Below are 19,253 nucleotides of genomic sequence, written 5' to 3'. Positions count from 1 at the left end.
CTTGAGTGTTCGTTCTTAGGTTATCATCCATTCTTGCTCTACACCAGCCCAATGCAGTCACTACTACCAAGATAGTACCAGACCCAGTAAGAGACATATGCAGCCTTTCCTGAGGATGTCAGTGTAGGTCAATAGAATCATATCCATACCCCCTTCTTGGAATTATCATTGATGGGGAAGAGCTGGTATCTGGGCAGCAAGCAGGAGCAACACTTTAAAAAAACAGCTGATTTGATCCTTACTCAGGGAAGGAATCTGTCTTCCAAGTACAAGCCAGCCAGCATTTTGTTAAATTCTGAATAGGCCCTGGACCAGGGGTCCCAAAGAATGGTGCCCATCAAGTGTTTTTACAAAGTGGACAGGGTCAGATAAAGCTTTTGCCCAGCAAGGCTTCTGGTTGGCTGTGCAAATTTTCCAGAACACTGCTTTGGCGGCAGCAGCTACCACAGCACAAGGATCTTTACTGTGTGGCTGAAAGTAAGCTGCAGCAGCCTTTTTGCGGCTGGTGCTGCTTCATGCGGCAATCATTGTATGTTAGCCATTTTGTAGCTGTGCCCACCACACTGAACTAGAACTCCAGCAAGGAAGGATGTGAGCTTTCAGGAGGGCTCTTTCATACAGAGGTCTTCACAGTATCAACCTCAAAGGAACTCTAGAGGATTTTCCTCAAGGGGGCAGTAGAAAATGTATCACCCTTTCTACTGTTGAGTAAGAAATAGCAGTCAAATGCAGCAGCTGCTAAAACTCCCCCCACCTCATAAATATCAGGAGGGGCTAAAAGATGGCCTTCATAGCAAGCCTGACACCAACCTTACAGTTTTCAGAGGATGCATCCAACTGGCATCCAGGATCTTCAAGACCATGGACTAGTCACAGTTTTCTCAGAACTCTCCCAGCCCCACCTATATTACAAGGTGTTTCTTATGGGAAGAATATGGAAAGGAGTTTATAAGACACCTTGAGACTCTGTAGAGAAGAGAAAGGTGGGGTATAAATCCAAACTCCAGAATAAATTAAATAAAAATAAAAAGTTAGGGTTGGGGTCCAAGCAAGGGCAAGGGTTAAGGCAAAACCCTGAAACTGACCATAACCCTATTCTCTGACTGCGCCCTAGATCTCAATATAACACAAAGGCAAGCCATAGCCCCTGCCCTTGTCTTAACCCTAACCCGAACTTATTATTTTCTTTTAATTTATTCAGTCATAAATTGTTCCCAAAATTGTAACAAAAACCCTGAAACCTAAAACTGACCATAGCCCTATTCTTGGACTGCACCTTAGAATTTAACATAACACCTGAGCCCCTACCCTTGCCTTAACCCTAACCCTAATTTATTAATTCTATTTAACTTATTCAGTCATAAATTGTTCCCAAAATTGTAACAAAAACCCGAAACCTAAAACTGACCATAGCCCTATTATCGGACTGCACCCTAGAACTCTACGTAACTCTAAGAGAAGCCTGAGCAACCTGCCCTTGCCTTAACCCTAACCTATTATTTTTATTTAATTTATTTTTTGTTACAATTTTGGGAACAATTTACAACTAAATAAATACAAATAATTAGTTAGGGTTAAGGCAAGAGCAGGGGCTCGGGTTTGCCTTAGTGTTACGTTGAGTTCTAGGGTGCAGTCTGTGAATAGGGCTATGGTGAGTTTCAGGTTTCTGGTTTTTATAACGATTTTGGGAACAATTTATGACTGAATACATTAAATAAAAATAATAAGTTCGGGTTCGGGTTAAGACAAGGGCAGGGGCTCTGGCTTGCCTTAGTGTTATATTGAGATCTAGGGCACAGTCAGAGAATAGGGTCATGGTCAGTTTCAGGTTTCAGGGTTTTGCCTTAACCCTTGTCCTTGCTTGGACTTCAACCCTAATTTTTTATTTTTACTTAATTTATTCAGTCATAAATTGTTCCCAAATTTGTAACAAAAACCCGAAACTTAAAACTGACTATCATGCTAATATTGGACTGCGCACTAAACCTTAACGTAACACTAAAACAAGCCTGAGCCCCTCCCCTCCCCTTAACCCTAACTTATTACTTTTATTTAATTCATTCAGTCATAAATTGTTCCCAAATTTATAACAAAAACCCGAAACCTAAAACTGGCCATTGCCCTATTCTTGGACTGCGCCCTAGAACTCAATGTAACACTAAGGCAAGCCAGAGCCCCTGCCCTCGCCTTAACCCTAACTTATTATTTTTATTTAATTCATTCAGTCATAAATTGTTCCCAAAATTGTAACAAAAACCCAAAACCTAATAACTGAATTATGACTCCCTTTAAGGTGTCTCCCTTTAAGGTGGACTTAAAAGGAGAATCTGGGCTCTCTAGTTTAAACAACATTAATAGTGATGCTGTTTCAGGGTGGATCCCCCCCCCCTTCAAAAATAGCATCACTTTCCATGTTTTTTAAACTAGGGAGTCCTGGGTGTGTTCAGATTTGTGTGTTGGGCCACGTTCAGCAATGTGATGGTGACTTTGAGATGACCTTGTGCAAAAAATGTTGTTTGGTCCTGGTGGGGGAGGGTGGCCGCCCATATGGGGTGGGCACAAAACTCAGATTTTTGTCCTGGGCTCCATTTCCCCTAGCTACTCCGCTGCTCATTGTCCCTACACAACTACTCCGTGAGGAAGCGCAGGTCGCGGTAATCGCCGTCGAGGGCAAGGCAGCCCACCGCAGATATCTTCCGCCCGTGAGAGGCCCCTTGTGGTGCGCGCCCGTCGTCACGGCAACCGGCAAGTGAGGCCTGGAGACCGCCGCGAGGCGCAGTCACGTCAGGGGGCGCCGGGTAAGACGGGCGGGATCGCGGAGGGGCGCTGCGGGTCCTCTCCAATCCCCCCCCCCCTCCGCCTTCACTCTCCTCTTTCACCCTGTAGGGGCTGCTGCGCCATGGCCGGGCCCGCCTAGAGCGGAGGGAAGCCGCTCGCTATGCTCGGCGTGCGACCAACGGCTTCCGCCTGACTCGGCCTTGGGATGTACAGCGGCGGCCTGCCCGGCCTGGGGCTCCTGCCCCGCTGGCCCCACGCCGACAGTCTGGAGCGCAGCGTCGCCTTCCTGCAGCAACAGCATTCCGAGACTCTGGCCCAGCTGCACCAGGAGGTGGAGCGGCTGAAGCGCCAGAACAAGGGTGCGTGAAGGAGGGAAGGGAAGGAGGGAGGCGGGCCCCCGAACTGCCCTGGGCCCCAGTCACGCCGCGCCTCTCTTCTTTTGCAGATCTTCAGTACAAGCTCATCATGCATCCGCCCTTGCTCAAGCCTGGTACGCTTCTCCCGCTTGCTCCCACCACAGGAGGCCGGATTCCCGAGGGCAAGGGGCGAAATGGCAACAAACCTTTGATCGGCTACAGACGATTGAAGTAGAGCTGATATAGAAACACCCACCCCCTCCAGCACTTACAAAAACTTCCCTTAAGAGACTCCGTCGTTTTGGTGAATGGATGGTCTGTTCTGCCCATTCCCAATGCAGCCTCCCTTGCATCCTGAGACTTCTGCTTCTGGTCTCCCCTTTCCTAGTCCTTTATAAGCCATTGAGAACCTCCCCCAGCCAAACCATCGCCTTAGTGCAGATGCTCAAAAACAGCGAAGCATGGTAGGCTGAATGCTCTGAGGCAGAAGGAAGGGCTGCATCAGTCCCATTGGAGCTGAGCAGTAGGAAAAGAGCACCTGAAAGGAAATTGATTGGGGAAGATGGCACAAAGGAGGAATCAAATGGGGGTAGGGTGGGGGGTAGAGCACTAGGTTCAATTAGAATATCTTGCCCATGGCTGTCTTGCTTGGTCTGCTTCATAACAATATGGTTTTCAGTACTCCCCAAGCCAACATTTAGCTCTGCCTTTTGGCATCATGGTAGGTTTCTCCTTTTTCAGGTTCTCATCAAAGCAGCAAGCCTTCTGAAGACAGCTGTCCTGTGGAAAAAAAAGCTCTGAACCTGAAGGCAGTAGAAAGAGCCGGTACATAATTTGTTCTGAAGAGGGTTAATTTTGCTGTCAAGCATGAGTTGTGTTTTAACAACCTGGTCATTTACTAAACATCTTGTAGGGTCCACAAAACGACTAGGAAAGAAGCAAGAGGATGAAGAAAAAACGGAGCACGCCAAAGAGGCAGCAGCCAGTGTGATGCAGGAGGACTTGGAGGCCCTCTGTTCAGAGTTTGATATTTCTGCACAAACCGCTCCCCTCAGGTACAAAAGCTCTGCAAGCAACAGCCAATAACAGGAGTGCACTTGTAGAAAGTAGCAAAATTGTAACTACTCAAAAGCTTTTATCCAATTCACTTAACCAGGGGAGGTTAATTCATTCTCTTTCTGAGAATAAAACTGGCTTGCAACGTTTGTGACCCTTCCAAGCCAAAAGCATCTCAATAACAAGTGCTCAACAGCCCTTAAGTTTTTGCTATCTGTGGTAGAAAGCTAAAATTGAAGGGATTATCAATCCTTAGAGACAAGGTCTATGCTGCACCAGTGTGCCTTAAACTAGATGAGGTGGGTACAGTTTAGGTGATGGCTTTTTGCTTTTTCCTCTTCTCGCTATTACGTTGGCACTTTTTCTGGATCAGGTTTTTATCCACCTGAGTCACATGATAGGAGCAATCAGGGAAAAGGAGGATTAAGAGATGTTTAGTCAAAGAAGCAAGGTTACTCTTGAAGAGAGTGAAGGAAGAGTGAGTATAGCAATCCACTTACAATGTCATGCTGTTCCAGAGGTTTCCATCCAGAAGATATTATCACTGATGCTTAGTTTTGCAGTTCTCAAAACTGTGAATTTGTGTCTGCAGAGATAGCATGACTCTTCTTCACAATAAAAATGTTACAAAATAAACGTATATAATTGAGAAAAAGACTTTAATCCCATTGTTCCTTTGCAAGTCTGTGTACACAGAATCAACCCTTCACCTGTTAAATGCTAGGTTTAAATAAGTTGAATGAATAGAAGATTGTTTGCAGTGGAATAGTTCTGCACCAAGGAACCAAGTGTGAGGAGGGAGGGGCAAGCAGTAAAAAAAGTGAAGTCTTTTGAGCAGAATACTCTATAAGTCTTGGGATCTTAGTGTGTAAAGCCTGCGATCATATTATTTTCTCCTTGGAGGAGAAAGACTACAATGGCAGCAGTCTGTAAAAGAGGCCCAGTTTGGGAATAGTTTAATGACATTCCTCTGCTTATAGATAAGATAGGTGTGCATACAAAATGCAAACACTACAACAAAGAAATGCAAGGTCTGGTGGCCTGAATGAAACTGCAGCTAGTTCACCTACCAATAATGTCATTATATATATATATCATTTCTAATAGTATAACTACATCAGTAAATTTTTTGATATAACTAAAACTAATCTAAAAATTATTCTAAAAATAAAACCGTCATCCGGTTGTAAATATCAAGATTATACCAGCAAGAATCTTTATGTAGAAAACCATGATTTTAATCCAATCTTACTGATTAGTCATTTAAATTGATTTGATTTAAACCAAATCTACCCTGGTTAGGGCATACTGCTTTATAGGCCCACCAGAAAATCATCTAGTGATAATTGTCAGGAGATGGGTGTTTATTTGCTAGAATTTAATCCTAGACGCTTAGCTAGGAAAGTGTATCCAAAGAATGTTTGATACTGTAAAGCAGCATAAATATTTCATTTATTCTGCTTTCAAAATTGAAGTTTACAAAGTGATTTGCATTTTTGGCAAATGACAGTTCTGATACTGAAATATACCTGCAATATAAGCAGCATTATACTAAAAAGGTTTCGAAACCTTACTAATTAAGGATTATCCAAGATTCAGTGCAGTGAACATTTCCTGGTTGTGCTCCATCCTTATTTCAGTGACAAAGAAGTCTGTGACAGAATGACATCCCCCATGCTTCCTCCATCCCAAAGTCAAACAAAAACTGAGGAAGTGAAAATCCCTGCAGCTTCTTCCAACCCTTTCTTGGTGAACGTACTTCCATCCCAAATGCGGAAGCCACCAACACTAGAGGATTGTGAGGTGGTCATTCGTCAGCTGTGGAACATCAACCACAGGCAGATGCAAGAGGTGAGGTTCCCTCTCCTGAACTTAATGGGGATAAACCAGAGCTTGAAGACAAGTGGAGAAGTTATTTTTCTTCTCTGTGTTCTACAGCTGACGTATTTGAGAGCGTGTTTAGAAGACATCCACAAGACCAAAAGAATTCCTGACGACTATATGCTTGCCGGACATATTGGGTAAGCTGGCTTTTGAGCTGAAGGCTGATATAATAGAAGCGTAAACATCATAGCCTAGAAAGGTATATGAAGTGTCATATTGAATAATGCATACTGATTACATGGTTTGCTTCTCCAAGGTGATACTTAACTGCATTTTTTCCACATCAGTAGCTCAGACATAAGAGACATGACTTTTATGAAAAAAGAATGTAATTAAAAGCATTCTACTTGTTAAGTTTTTATCCTACTCTTTCTTCAAGGAGCAAAGAGTAGCACACATGGTTCCCTCTTGTTTTATCCTCACAAAAGCCCTGCAAGGCTGGTTGTATGTAAGCTGGGCCAAGGTCACCCAGCTGTATGGAAACATTGATTTTAACTCTTGTCTCCAGTATTCTTAACCATTACAACAGAGATCTGAACTAGTGATTTTTCTTGTATCTTTAGTATTCTGCTTAGTTGCTACAATTACTTGCTACATTGATCTTAAGTAGACAGCATCTCTTCAATTGTAGCTGTCTGAGCTGATCCTCCACTGGTAATCATTTAAATACTCATTCATTGTTGCCTTTTCTCAAGTTTTACTGCATAATCTTGTCTCCTTGAACTCTTCCAAGTCAAGGGCTGATTATTTAAACTTTATCAGAGAGTAGTTAATTTTCATCCTTTTTGCAATGTAATGAACCACATTTATCCGAAACCGTTCCACAAAGGCAGGAAATGTAACTTTTGGCTGATCCCAAGAGTAGCCAGCATAGACAGTATATTCTTCTGAGACTTTCAGAATATCTGACAAGCTGAATATCTCCATGTTACACAAGTTATTTCAGATGTGTTGTGTCATTTCCACATTGTCCTGAAAGCATGCAATGACTGCATTTTTCCTACAGTTTTCTTTAACACTTTATCAAGAAAGAGGTAAGTGCATAGCAAAAGGAAAATTGGAGTTCTGCCTTTAAATTCCAGCCCTAATAGTTGGAATAATTCTTATTTACATTACTTGTGTGTATTGAGAGTATTCTGAGCTGACCTGAGCTGAACAGTAGATGTTCTGAGTCAAGGGCTGTGAGCTGCTGGCCCATCCGCTCTTTAGCATCAGAGCCAGTCATGGATACAATTTTTAAAAATAATGCTCACGTTCGTTCAGTTTTGTTTTTCATTTTGTTGGTTTTTATACTGAACTTTTCTCTACCTTTAAGGAGTCTCAAAGCAGCTTACAATTGCCTCCCTTCTCCCACCCACAGCAGGCACTTGTGAGGTAGGTGGGACTGAGAGAGTTCAGAGAGAACTGTGAGTAGCCCAAGGCCACCCAGCAGGCTTCATGTGGAGGAGTGGGGAATCAAATCCATTTCTCCGCTCTTAACCACAACTACATCATGCTGGCTCTCCAGAAGAAACTATTTAAGTTCACAGGTTTTTCACATACTCATTGGGGGCCACAGTGCTGTTGATTTAAAAATGGTCCTCTGGTTAACTAGATTGCCAAAGGGAAAAAACAAACGGGGCTTTCCAAAAGAGTCCCTGGCTGCACTGTGAGAAACTGCTACCAGAATTTCAAGAGAGAAATCAATAGTGGTTTTATCTTGACACATGAAATATGCAAAAGTGGATACGACGAGTCTCTTCATTAGTAACTTTTCCCTTTAGGAACCAGGAGACCACACGTTTTCCTAAAGTGAAGAATGCTCCTAAGAAATGGTAAGCAGTTTTGCACTGGTACTCAGCAGTTTTAGGTGAAGAGAAAGTATTAGTTTCATATTTAAACTTAAGTTATTTCTCCAGTTAAAACTCCCTTGGTATGATGACTAAGTAGAAATATGCCTAGGAAGGGTAAACAGTTTGTCCTACTCTAGTTGCTGGTTCCATTTTTCCCCAGTGTCACTCATACACTTCCCCCTCAATCTCTACCTACAGTGATCAACAATAATCAAGAATCCAAAATACTGTAGGCCTCGGCACCATAGTGTATTTTTCTTCAAGAGAGAAGGGGGTGCTGTGCTCTCTGGTCCATCAGTGCAGCACTTTTTAAACATTCCAATTCCGTTTTTTTTTTTCAAATATGTAGAGAATGGAAAAGGCCCCTTGACTTCATAGATAAGCTGAAAAAACATAGAATGGCTGCTGCTGGAAGAGGGAATGGCTTTTGTGCCCTCACTGGCTCTGTTTTTACCCTATCTTGCCTTTTTCCATTTGAAAGCAAAACATTATAAATTCTATTAATAATTACCATAATAAAGCCTGAGGCAAGAGTTAGGGCCCCAATTTATGGATCAGATAAGCCTTAATCTGTATTGAGGCTATTCTTACCCTCCATGTCTGATTTCTTAATTCAGAGTTATTTGCTTGATAAATTATGGGGGGTGGGGGCTGCAATTCAGACTACACAACTGTCAGTAAGATTTTAATAGATACTCCTGAGAGGGAAGCATATTTCAAGCATGCTTTAGCTACAGAGTCTGATGTGCCTATTTTGTTCTCCAGTAGGATTCTAACGCCACTGCCTGCTGCCGAAAGAGCTGTGCTACCAGCACTGAAGCAAACATTAGGAAATGCTTTTGCTGAAAGACAGAAGAGAGCACAAGCTGCTCAGAGGAACAGGCTTCACCGGACTGTGCTTTAGCAGAGTTCAATCAATCCCCTTCTACAAATGGTTCAGAAGCCACCCCCCCCCCCCAGCCATGTTTGTTCCCCTGTGGTGCTGGAGAAGTTTGCACTATTTTTCCAACAGGGTCTTAGCTTGATGTTCTCTCTTGTGTAACTTTTTGTTTTAAAGTTCATAAATAACTGCCGGTTTTTGTCCACTCAGCTATAAGAACTGGTGTATTAAGCTACAGAAAACTGCAATGCCCTTCTTACCATTTCTTTACAGGTGGTCTTTCTACACTTGTCAGACTTGCTTCTCTTTGGCACAGAATTTGGGGGTCTTACATGCAAAATACATACAATTCAGCTTTGCCTACATCAGACACTAAGGTGGGAAATCCTTTTGGGAAAGGCAATTATGAACATCTTGGGGTGTTGAAAAACGAGTAGAGGTGGGTTAGCAAGCAAGAATGACAGGCTGTTCAACATGGGGATAATACATTTATTACAGTAAAACAAAGGCTGTAGTTCAAGGTATGTAATATTGACATTTGTATTGTAATCAGTGCTTTCTAAATACATTTTTAAAAAACATCTCAAATTGACACCGCAAGCTATTCCAGTTTCAGAGAGAATCAGTCAGTTTCCAGAGACTTCTGCAATGGTAATGGCAGAAGCACATGAAAACAGGAATACTTCTAAGACTGAAATTCCACAAAAAACTAGCAACAGGCAGGAGAAAGCAAACTCAGTGCTTAGTGAAGCTGCCTCTGTCTCACCCTAAGCATCCATAGGCAAGTCATAGTGCCATGCTAAATCCCAAGGTGACCAGTAACACTTTCAGCCGCAACCCGAGCTGTGCAGAACAGGGAAAGCTTACCTGCTTCCTTAATCACATGTCTGAACAGCAACAGTTCAAAGGTCTTTCCCCATTTGCAGGGTACCTCAGGTGAGGATGGCATCCAAACACATGTAACATAACATCTGGCACTGGACGAAGGCTGAAGGACATTGTCCCTTTTCCTGTAGCAGTAAGACTCCATGACAGAAGTCTATACATATTCTTCTCTAAGAAGATGCTTAAAAAAAAAAATCCCGACATGTCCATCTTGAGACCCTTGACAAATCCATCATATGAATCCGGCTGCTGGCAAGGAGCACAAGAGCTAAACCTAACGCCAGACCCTCTTTATGAAGCCTGGCTCCTAGCAAACCAATATGAATTAAGGCTTCTGCTTCTGTGGTTCTTCCAGCTCTGGTCCGGCAAGGGGAGATGACATTAGGCAGCAGACAGGCAGGCCTGGCGGATGCTCTGTGCCCAGGTGTTGAGGAGTGCTGTGACCGAGTGCTTATCAGGAAGCTGCAGCAATTTGGACATCATGTAGCGATACACTGACTGCAAGAAGGGGTTTGCTTCTGGACGGGAGAAGAAAGAAAAATGGGCTCAAACTTCAAAAAGAATGCATGTTGGCTGAATAGCATGCATGACTGTTGTCAAGACTCTGGACACCAAGGGTTGTGTGGAGAGAAAGGTCATGAAACCAGGGGTCTGCAACCGGCATATCTCCAGATGTTCATGGACTACAAATCCCATCAGCCCCTGCCAGCATGGCCAGTTGGCCATGCTGGCAGGGGCTGATGGTACTTGTAGTCCATGAACATCTGGAGATATGCCGGTTGCAGACCCCTGCACTAGAAGATGTGGAGGCAGCCCCTCCTAGTTTAAAAAGGCAATGCCTTTTCCAAAGCATGACTGAGGTAGGAGTTGAGGTAACAGATGGTCTTTCTCCACAGATTTATTACCACAGTCTAAGACTGCACAGCATCACCATTTTATAAAACCAGTAGGAAGCAGTGGAATGCACAGCCTAAAATTTAGGACGAAGAAGTTCCCTTAGGCAATCTCAGAAAGCCTAAACCTATATCGCTAATTTCTTTTTTACAGCTTTGAAATTTGGAAGAGAGGCTACCCTAAGCCACTCGCTTCTTAGGATCTCGTTTTTCCACAGTTCCAGGTGGCTCAAATCGCCATCCTTATTTCTTATGTCATGATCACATTTTGTGCTCAGAAAGTAGCGGATCAGCCACCAATATATTCCACCCAGAGACAATGGTGATTAATATGGATGATGCGTCCACCCCACATGCCACCTCTTCCCTCCTCTTTTCATACCATATTGTTGAGGGTTATCAATCCAAAGGGGGCTCTGATCTGGATAATCAGCAGGAACGCTGAGCTGCAGCGGTGGGACATTCGGAAGGTTCTTGTCATCTGGAATCGAAGGCATTCGGCATTTCTTAAAAGATCTTTTCCAAGCACCATCTGAAAGCTACTTGTCAAGCTGTGTAATTTAACCTCTGGATGTGGGGCACAACAGCTGACTGAACTGCCACACAACTTGTTATATGATGCACAACTTTCAGTGTTCACTAAGTACAAACTTCTAGCCTGTATCAAACAATCTGTGCTGTAGCTGTGGGTGAAGAGAATTTTGGGTTTATACTCTACTTTTCTCTCCTGTAAGGAGACTCAAGGCGGCTTAAAAACTCCTTTCCCTTCCTCTCCCCACAACAGACACCCTGTGAGGTAGCTGGGGCTGAGAGTGTTCTGAAAAACTGTGACTAGCTCAAGGTTACCCAGCAGGCTTCATGTGTAGGAGAGGGGAAACCAATCCAGTTCACCAGAAAAGAGCCTGCTGCTCATGTGGAGGAGTGGGGAATCAAATATAAGAACTAGCCTGCTGGATTAGACCAGAGTCCATCTAGTCCAGCACTCTGCTACTCGCAGTGGCCCACCAGGTGCCTTTGGGAGCTCACATGCAGGATGTGAAAGCAATGGCCTTCTGCTGCTGCTGCTCCTGAGCAACTCGGTTCTCCAGATTAGAGTCCACTGATCTTAATCACTACACCAGGTTGGTGTGGGATTTCTGACAGTGCAAATGCTACAGATCCCTCACACTCCTTTGAACCCAGAACAGTTCTTCCTTGTTGCTTACCCAGCTTGCATATAAGGTGGACTGTGCCATTATTGCTGCAGTGGGAGGGATCCAGGTTTACCAAGAACTTGGGGTTCAGTCTAGCAACTTCTCCTTGCAATACGTTTGGTATGGTTTGTCTTTCATCCTCTTCATACTTTCGCTTCCGAGGGGAAGTTATTGGAACCCTGTGGAGCAAAACATATACCAGTTAAAAATATGAGTGGAAATGGATGCAAAAAAGATACAACTATTGACAAAGGCCTAACAAGAACAGCAAAACACAAGGAACAACCAAAATTGATGATAGTTAAGTTGATCTGATGCAATAAAGAATGTTTTGTAGAACTTCAGACATTAGCAGATTTATGATTATCATTTTTTGTACACTACATCTGATGCTCACATCTAATGAAGTTCAGGAAGCCTGTGCCACTACACCAACAATTATGTCATCCAGTGCAATCCAAAAAATCCATCTTCAGACTGAATATCTCAACTACTATGGTAGTCACTGGAACCCACTCAGAGGGGGAATTCCTTTAAACAGCCACATGGAGATTAAATCGTCTGACAATTAAAGCAATATATTAACCACTAAATCACAATACTGATAGCTGAACGTTCCCTTACAACATTCAATGTTTGCAAGGCACAGCTCCAATTATCTAAGGAAGATATTGAGGTTGATTTGTTTATTCCAGGTTCAAAGCAAAACCCTGTATTTCCCAGCCAATAAATAATCTATAAATTAAACCTTTCACTTTAAAAATCTGATTGTTCTAGATCTGAATAAACACAACATTAAGTTGATACACAGAACACTGGTATACCGCATATAGAGTGAGAGTATACATGTCATTCTATTCTACCGAAGTTGACTTTGGGTGGGGGTGGGGAATTTCTGTTTCAAAAGTTTCTTAAATAGAAAAAGCACTCACTGAATTTGAAAACAGAGAGAGTCAGAGACTACAACATGTGGCCAGCTTATACAGAAGCTATTATACACACCAACATGTGACTTTTCTAAATATTTTGAATCATGCTCTCTAAAGGCATGGTATAAGACACCTCTGAGCATCCCAAACAACAACAGTTGCAAACTCTGTTCCATTTGTTCTTGGATTTATTCTGAGCACAAAAACATTTATTTTCAAGTTATCCTTCAAGGTTAAAAACTAAGTTAACTGCAACAGTGAACACATGCCTGTTTGGTTTATGATCTTGTGTAAATATGCAAACTCTCATGGCTACTGTGTCATCCTAAACAGTGACATAAAGTTAAAACCTACTAAAGGGACAGAAAGAACAGTCATGATACATACGTGATAGGTGGACCATGGATAGCTGTCATAGCTGGCATGAAGGTCCGGTAGAGGGAATGATTGAATACAGGAGAACGGATATTTGCCAGCACTGCATCAAGCAGGGGCTGGCACAGGTACTGCTGTTTGGTGGGAGGCACTACAGGGGGTGGGGGGGTAGGCTGAGAGAGAGAGACACTTTGAATATATTATTTAGTAGAGTACAACCCTATCAATGCCACACTGTGTTGCTGTGTTTTTTAAACTGTATGATATTTCAGAGTGTCCACTGAAAAATACTGGCACATGGAATCCACACATTTCAGCACACTAAGCTCAGGCAACCTCCCACAGGAGCAATAAGCAAGCCCCTCCCTTCACCTATGTCAAATTTGGTTGATACAGACTAGCTCAGACAATAAAAAGTACACTGTCGTAGCTTTCTGCTCTGTAATCTCTGTTTTCCTTTACTACCCCAGTTCACCTATTCCGCTTGGCCCTGTGGCTTGGTAAGCGTAAACAGGCTCTGCTTATAGGGTCTTTAGGTTTTAATGATGGACAACTCCTGGTCACCCAGTCATGGGCCCCGAACACATCCACATAGCCACAGGTTCAGAGAAAACCCTAAGAAAAGGAATCTCTGTGAACATGTTGCCAAAGTCCAAGGCCAGTGTTACTCTTGGGTTCTGTAAGGTAACAGGAAATAAACTACCTGGCAGGAGAGAAAAACAACAATATCTGTCTCTATCTCCGCCTCCCACCTACACCGCTTACCATAGACATGTCATCCTTGAGCTTCTCCAGAGCAATTTCACACTTTTGCAAAGTCTTCAGAGGACAGCTGTGAAGGAAAAACATTATTACAGCCTGTGAACATTACTGGCCTGGTTAGGTGTGCCAATTGAGAAGGGAAAGCCGTAACCCACTCATCCATTCACAGAAAGTGACTAAAACAAACATGCAGTCTGCTAACAAATGGTCAATTGGCTGCCAAAGAACAGGTACAGCAATCGCTGACAATTCTGGAGGGCAGAAGCAGCCAGGAAGAATTCATTTTTCTTGAAGCTGTGGACACCACACATTTTGTTGCTAAGTTGCTTACCTAAAATTTTTGGCATACTTTTGGCATACTTTAATATGAATAATACAAACGATGGAAAAATATGGTATAATGGAAACAAAATAAGGAGCCCCATGTAATAAAGGCAATTGATAGCTGCTTGTGAACGCACTGTAGAAATGAGAGGCTTTCTTAGCTGAGTTTTTGGCATTAAAGTAACACCTGTAGTGCAGTCATAGTTCTTCATTTTGTTCAAGCTGTTCAGCGGTTCAACCAAAGTAATTCAAAACAAATCACCAATCAGCTGCCAGTTCTACCCTTTTTTATAGCCTCCATCAGTGTATAATATTCCACAAGGTGCATAAAATCATCAACATTCATCATTATTATTCAGAATAGCATACAGGACTACCACCATGCATTCACTCACCACACTGGACCATATAAGCTTCTCAGCAAACTTAAGATCTGCTACAAGAACTCCTGGTCTCTTTGAACCGATCAATATGGCATTGATTCCTCAACTAATGTTCAATCCAATTAGGAATTGCACCAAGTTAAAAAGAGTAAATTACAAACTGGTGTGCTCAGCTTGTTAATCCTCTAACTTAGAGGTACATGAGTTTAAAGGGGACAACTAGCATTAATTCATTGAAGATTCAATGACTGTATATACTTTAACACCTTATATTTATAGATATACTGCTTTTATAAAACATCCTATTTTCTCTACTGCATGTTAACAATGGCAAGAAATTACTGACTACTCCTCTGGCTTTAGGTTCTAATTAACACAATGTTTTCTTTACTCACTGAAGTAAAATAATGACTAAAAGGTGTGTAAGGTGATCACCTGATACAAAAGCTTATTAGTCACTATTTTAATGAAGTGTTAATCTCTAGAACCCAAAGCAACAGAATTAAGTCAATAATTTCTTGCCATTGTTAACATGAAATAGCTGAGAAACGAAGATGCTTTATAAAAACAGTGTACCTATAAATAAAAAGTGTTAATGTATATACCAGTTGCCTCTTCAGTGGATTAATGCTACTTATCCCCTTTAAACTCATGTACCTCTAAGAGCACACCTGTTTACTAATTGGATTTAACACTGGTTGAGCAATCTGTGCTATACTGACTGTTTCAGAGAGACCAGGAGCTTTTGTAGCAGATCTCAAGATCTCTGAGAAGCTCATGTGGTCCAGTGTGGTGAGTGAATACATGGTGGTTGACTGGTATGCGCATGTTGTTTTGTGTAATCATAATACTGATGACCTCATTCATCTTGTAGGATACTGTACACTGATGAAGGCTTTTGAAACAGGATAGAACAGTTTTGTGATTGGTTTTGAATTACTTTGGCTAAAACTGCTGACAGCTTGAACAAAATAAAGAACTATGACTGCACTACAAATGTTATTTTAATGCCAAACACTCAGCAAAGAAAGCCTCTCATTTCTACACCGCTTTCACAAGACAGCTATCAATTGCCTTTATTATGTAGGCTTTCCTTGTTTTGGATACTTTAATATGAAAGCACAAAACAAAGAGCCCAGAAAAACAGGACAGCTACTCAGATAAATACCAGAAACTCATCTAGGGATCCGATGACACTTAACTTGTTGCACAAGTGAAATTGAAACCGCAGAACAGCAAGCCCAATGCAAGTTTGAGCCAGGTACATTTCATACCATCTCCTTTACTGCCACACAGGAAACTGATCCTATTGATGGGAACTCCAGCAGATGAATGGGGATAACTCAGGATTTTTCAAATTCTGCTTATTATAATGAAGGTTCTGAAGGAAATGAGTTTGGAAGAAAGGAATCCAGCTTTTGGATATGACAGAAAGGAGAAGTAAGAAAAAAAGCTTACCGTTTGGAAGGATCAGTCAGAATATCCAGGAGGCTTTTCATTTTACTCAGGTCCTTCTTCCTGTCTAACTTAAAGCAAGAGACATCTCAGAAATGCAGCTGTACAAAACTGTCCTGCGAGCAAGAGCGACACACAGCTCAACAGGGGCAGCCAGGAAAGCCCTTGGCTTTTGTTTTTCCATTGTTTTTCCAGGTGCTAAAACTCTGTCACTCTCAAGTTTGCGCACATTCCCTTTTCCTGCTGCTAAGCTGCAGGGTTGGTTTTGTTTATGTTTTGACATTTTTAAATATCTTAATTAAAAAAACCCCTTTTTATAATTCCATATGTGTACCAATAAATATACAACACATTTAGAAAGGGAGAAAAAAAGATAATCGAGGTGAAACTGCAAGCTAGTCAGGTTTAGCCCCTAATAAAAGAAATACGCTAGATGGATGGATTCACCCTGCACAGAAGTGGTGCATATTCAGGTCGTGATGGACAAGGAAGGGGCAGGTCATTGGCTGGGAAGAACAGCCATAGACATCTGGCCAAAATGCCTGAACCTCTCCACTCAAGCTCAAATTTACATGTCACAAAAGCAGACTTGTCCCTTTCTGGAAGATTAGCAACAGAAGCAGGTAGCACAAAAATACTGCTAGTCTACACTTACTGTGGGACACCATCATCACCACCACCCTCTTTTGGGAAAGCAAGATGAGGGAAAAGTAGATCTCAAGCCGCCTTTTGTAAATACAATCCAATAAATTGTTCAAATTGCAGCTCAGCCACAGAACGACTCTATGGGCAGATGTAGGCAAGACTTAGAAGTCATTCTGCATATTAAAGTGGTGTTATTTCTAAGGATGCTGGCAACTGACAGGAATTAGCATGCTTAACTTGGCAATTCAAAGCCCAGGAGAATTGACTTGCCCCTTCTTGTCATGCAGCCACAATGGCAGGCTTCAAGGCAGGCAACTGGCAACTGCACGTTACCAACCTGCCCAAACAACGCAGCTCCCACGCACATCCAGGAGGACCTCTAGCCAGTCAGTCACAAACTGCACCTTCTTGCCAAAGAGTCTCAGTTTTCAAAGGATCCAATGCAACATGTGCATGCCAAAGAGTAAAGTGTCTCCTGTTGATTCCCATTTCATCCCCATCCCAGATTCAGAAAGAAAGACAGACCACTGGAAGGGCTACACATACCTTCATTCTTATCTATTTTGTTGATCATCCTCCGGAGAGGCTCAATATATTTAGAGAGCTGCTTGAGTTTTTCCAGGTACTGCTGCTCCTCTGACTGGCCTGAACTGGCTGGACTCATGACTGAGTTGGGATTGCCTTCAAAACAGAAAGCAATGACAGGTTAAATCCAAGGTTGCCAGAATGCTGGAAGGCCTGCCCTGAACCTACCCCATCCATCATACATGCTCTGGCCAACGCTAATATCCAGCATTCACACCACCTACCCATTTTTCCTGCTGCCACTCCTGGAGATTCAATCTTACAAACCTGGCTGGCGGGGTGGGGGGGGGGGGGGGGGGAAGAGAGACAGGCCGCTAGAAGAGCCCAGGGTAGATTTCTCATATTCCTAGCTATTTCACTATCAGGGAGATGGCATTTCCCCCCAAAAGTAGGCCTATTCTGGGATATATGTTTCCAGATGGCAGAAGGGATCAGCGAAGATGAGCATCACCATCTCTCTACCAGACACAAGAGTAATGTTCACCCATTCCATCAACTCTGGGTTTAAAGACTCATTTCATGAAGCCATACTAATGAAAGAAGTTCCTTATGGACACAGACCTGGCTAAGAAGGGAGAGGAGAGCCCTCTCTTGAACTGCTCATTCCAATTCCATACAAATCACCTGGTGTATTGAGAGGAGAAGGGACGCTGAAGTTTTGTGGCGTTCGGGCAGCTGCTGGACTCTGGGAAGGCTGTGGAGAAGGACTGGGGAGGAAGCTGCTGGGAGATGGGGCTGGACCGGAGCTGAAAGAGGAGGGAGACATGACACTGGAGTGAGCAGAGGCAGCACTTCATCTTTGAAGGAAAAACCTGGTCACCTAGAGTCAGCATCCTCTCGCTCCCACTGCAAGGCTCACCTGACATTGGAATTGGGCTGAGAAGTTGGCTGTCCTGGCTGCGGGGAGGGCTGTGGCTGAGGTGGTGGAAGCATAGGCTGAGATGGCTGGGCCTGCTGGACTGGTGAAGGAGAAGACATCATGGTGATGCTACTTTGGCTGACCTGGAACAAGAGGACTCATAAATGTTGGCAAGAGAGCCTATCCCAAGCAAGCTACAGTGAGGGTAACACTAACAGGCCTTCAGCTAAATTGCTTGCAGTTTGTTGAAGACTGCCTCAGTAACTGGATATACTGGAAGATCCCTTAATGTACCAGCATGTATTAGAGCAAATATCTGTAAGATGGCTGTACAGTGAGAATGTCAAAGCGAGAATAACCCTCATTTCAGCCTCCAGAATTCTTCACCTGATATAACAAAACCGTATTCCTCAGTGGGGCACATGCTCACAGCACGTGCTGAATCAAATGGCGAAGGTGATCATCAGGGATAACATATCCTTTGCACATGTAAAGATCTCAGGTTTATCCCAGCACCTCCAGTTATGCTCAGAAACCAGTGCACAGAAATAACATAGAGGGTGCTCCTGACCATAGTACACAATATCAAGTACCGCCAGATTACAACTTTGCCCTCAACATATGCTGTTCACCAAGTCTAACAAGATAAGCACTGGGAGATCAGACCAACTCTTCAGTGGGAAACTCTTCCCAGAGCAAAGATAAGCCCTCTAAGACCCAGCTGAGGAAGCCCAGTGAATCCTGATTTTCCCACCCTCAAATCAGGTCATCTGTAGGTCTAGTAATCATACTGTCACAGGACATTAAACTAAAAACAAAAAGACTTGCTTACTCTACCTTTAAGTTGCTTCTGCCTTGGATTTACAAACTGACAAAATTCCGAAAATGAAATATTGTTCAAGGATCATCAGGGGTTCTTTGTTTACTCTCAAGATAAATGACTGTGGTGGAATTTCAATAGCTGTGTTTTGTTTTAGCAAAACCAACTGGAGTCTAGTGGCACTTCAAAATCAAATTTTTATTTTAACATAAAATTGAGCCAATATAGGGTAAGATGTAATTATGTAAGACTCATGTATAATCAAGGGAATACAGACACCATTCGGAATAGCAGGAATTGGCAATTTTCCTGTTTTTGCTTAAGTAGTGTAATGTGTGTAATGGCTGAAGAATCACTAA

At 42.8% G+C, this 19,253-nt stretch overlaps 2 protein-coding genes across 5 annotated transcripts in view; one reads left to right on the top strand and one right to left on the bottom strand.

Moving 5' to 3' along the window:
* Positions 1 to 2,620: 2,620 nt before the first annotated feature.
* On the top strand, positions 2,621 to 8,995 carry LOC125443086 (coiled-coil domain-containing protein 74B-like). Of its 3 annotated transcripts, none has more exons than XM_048514984.1 (9): positions 2,621 to 2,798; positions 2,887 to 3,137; positions 3,224 to 3,268; positions 3,876 to 3,959; positions 4,048 to 4,189; positions 5,831 to 6,041; positions 6,129 to 6,211; positions 7,838 to 7,888; positions 8,675 to 8,995. In XM_048514984.1, exons 2-9 carry the CDS (start codon positions 2,984 to 2,986, stop codon positions 8,808 to 8,810), a joined length of 906 nt encoding a protein of 301 aa, XP_048370941.1. In that variant the 5' UTR covers positions 2,621 to 2,798; positions 2,887 to 2,983; the 3' UTR covers positions 8,811 to 8,995. The 3 variants fall into 3 exon arrangements, with proteins under 3 accessions (XP_048370941.1, XP_048370939.1, XP_048370940.1); XM_048514982.1 differs by having other exon boundaries at positions 2,624 to 2,798; positions 8,672 to 8,995; XM_048514983.1 differs by lacking the exon at positions 2,621 to 2,798 and having other exon boundaries at positions 2,819 to 3,137; positions 8,672 to 8,995.
* A 259-nt stretch (positions 8,996 to 9,254) lies between these two features.
* MED15 (mediator complex subunit 15) overlaps positions 9,255 to 19,253 on the bottom strand; it is a 36,207-nt gene continuing 26,208 nt past the window's right edge. For both annotated transcript variants that reach the window (XM_048514981.1, XM_048514980.1), the window contains 9 exons: positions 18,075 to 18,217; positions 17,840 to 17,961; positions 17,177 to 17,311; positions 15,989 to 16,052; positions 13,827 to 13,893; positions 13,074 to 13,234; positions 11,770 to 11,936; positions 10,947 to 11,045; positions 9,255 to 10,189 (listed from right to left, as the gene is read on the bottom strand). In XM_048514981.1, the coding sequence (XP_048370938.1) occupies positions 10,053 to 10,189; positions 10,947 to 11,045; positions 11,770 to 11,936; positions 13,074 to 13,234; positions 13,827 to 13,893; positions 15,989 to 16,052; positions 17,177 to 17,311; positions 17,840 to 17,961; positions 18,075 to 18,217 (1,095 nt within the window). In that variant the 3' untranslated portion in view covers positions 9,255 to 10,052. The remainder of the gene's footprint in view (positions 10,190 to 10,946; positions 11,046 to 11,769; positions 11,937 to 13,073; positions 13,235 to 13,826; positions 13,894 to 15,988; positions 16,053 to 17,176; positions 17,312 to 17,839; positions 17,962 to 18,074; positions 18,218 to 19,253) is intronic.

This window comes from Sphaerodactylus townsendi, linkage group LG13 (assembly GCF_021028975.2).
Source record: "Sphaerodactylus townsendi isolate TG3544 linkage group LG13, MPM_Stown_v2.3, whole genome shotgun sequence".
NCBI classification, from domain to species: domain Eukaryota; kingdom Metazoa; phylum Chordata; class Lepidosauria; order Squamata; family Sphaerodactylidae; genus Sphaerodactylus; species Sphaerodactylus townsendi.
This window is presented reverse-complemented; position numbering and strand designations above follow the sequence as displayed.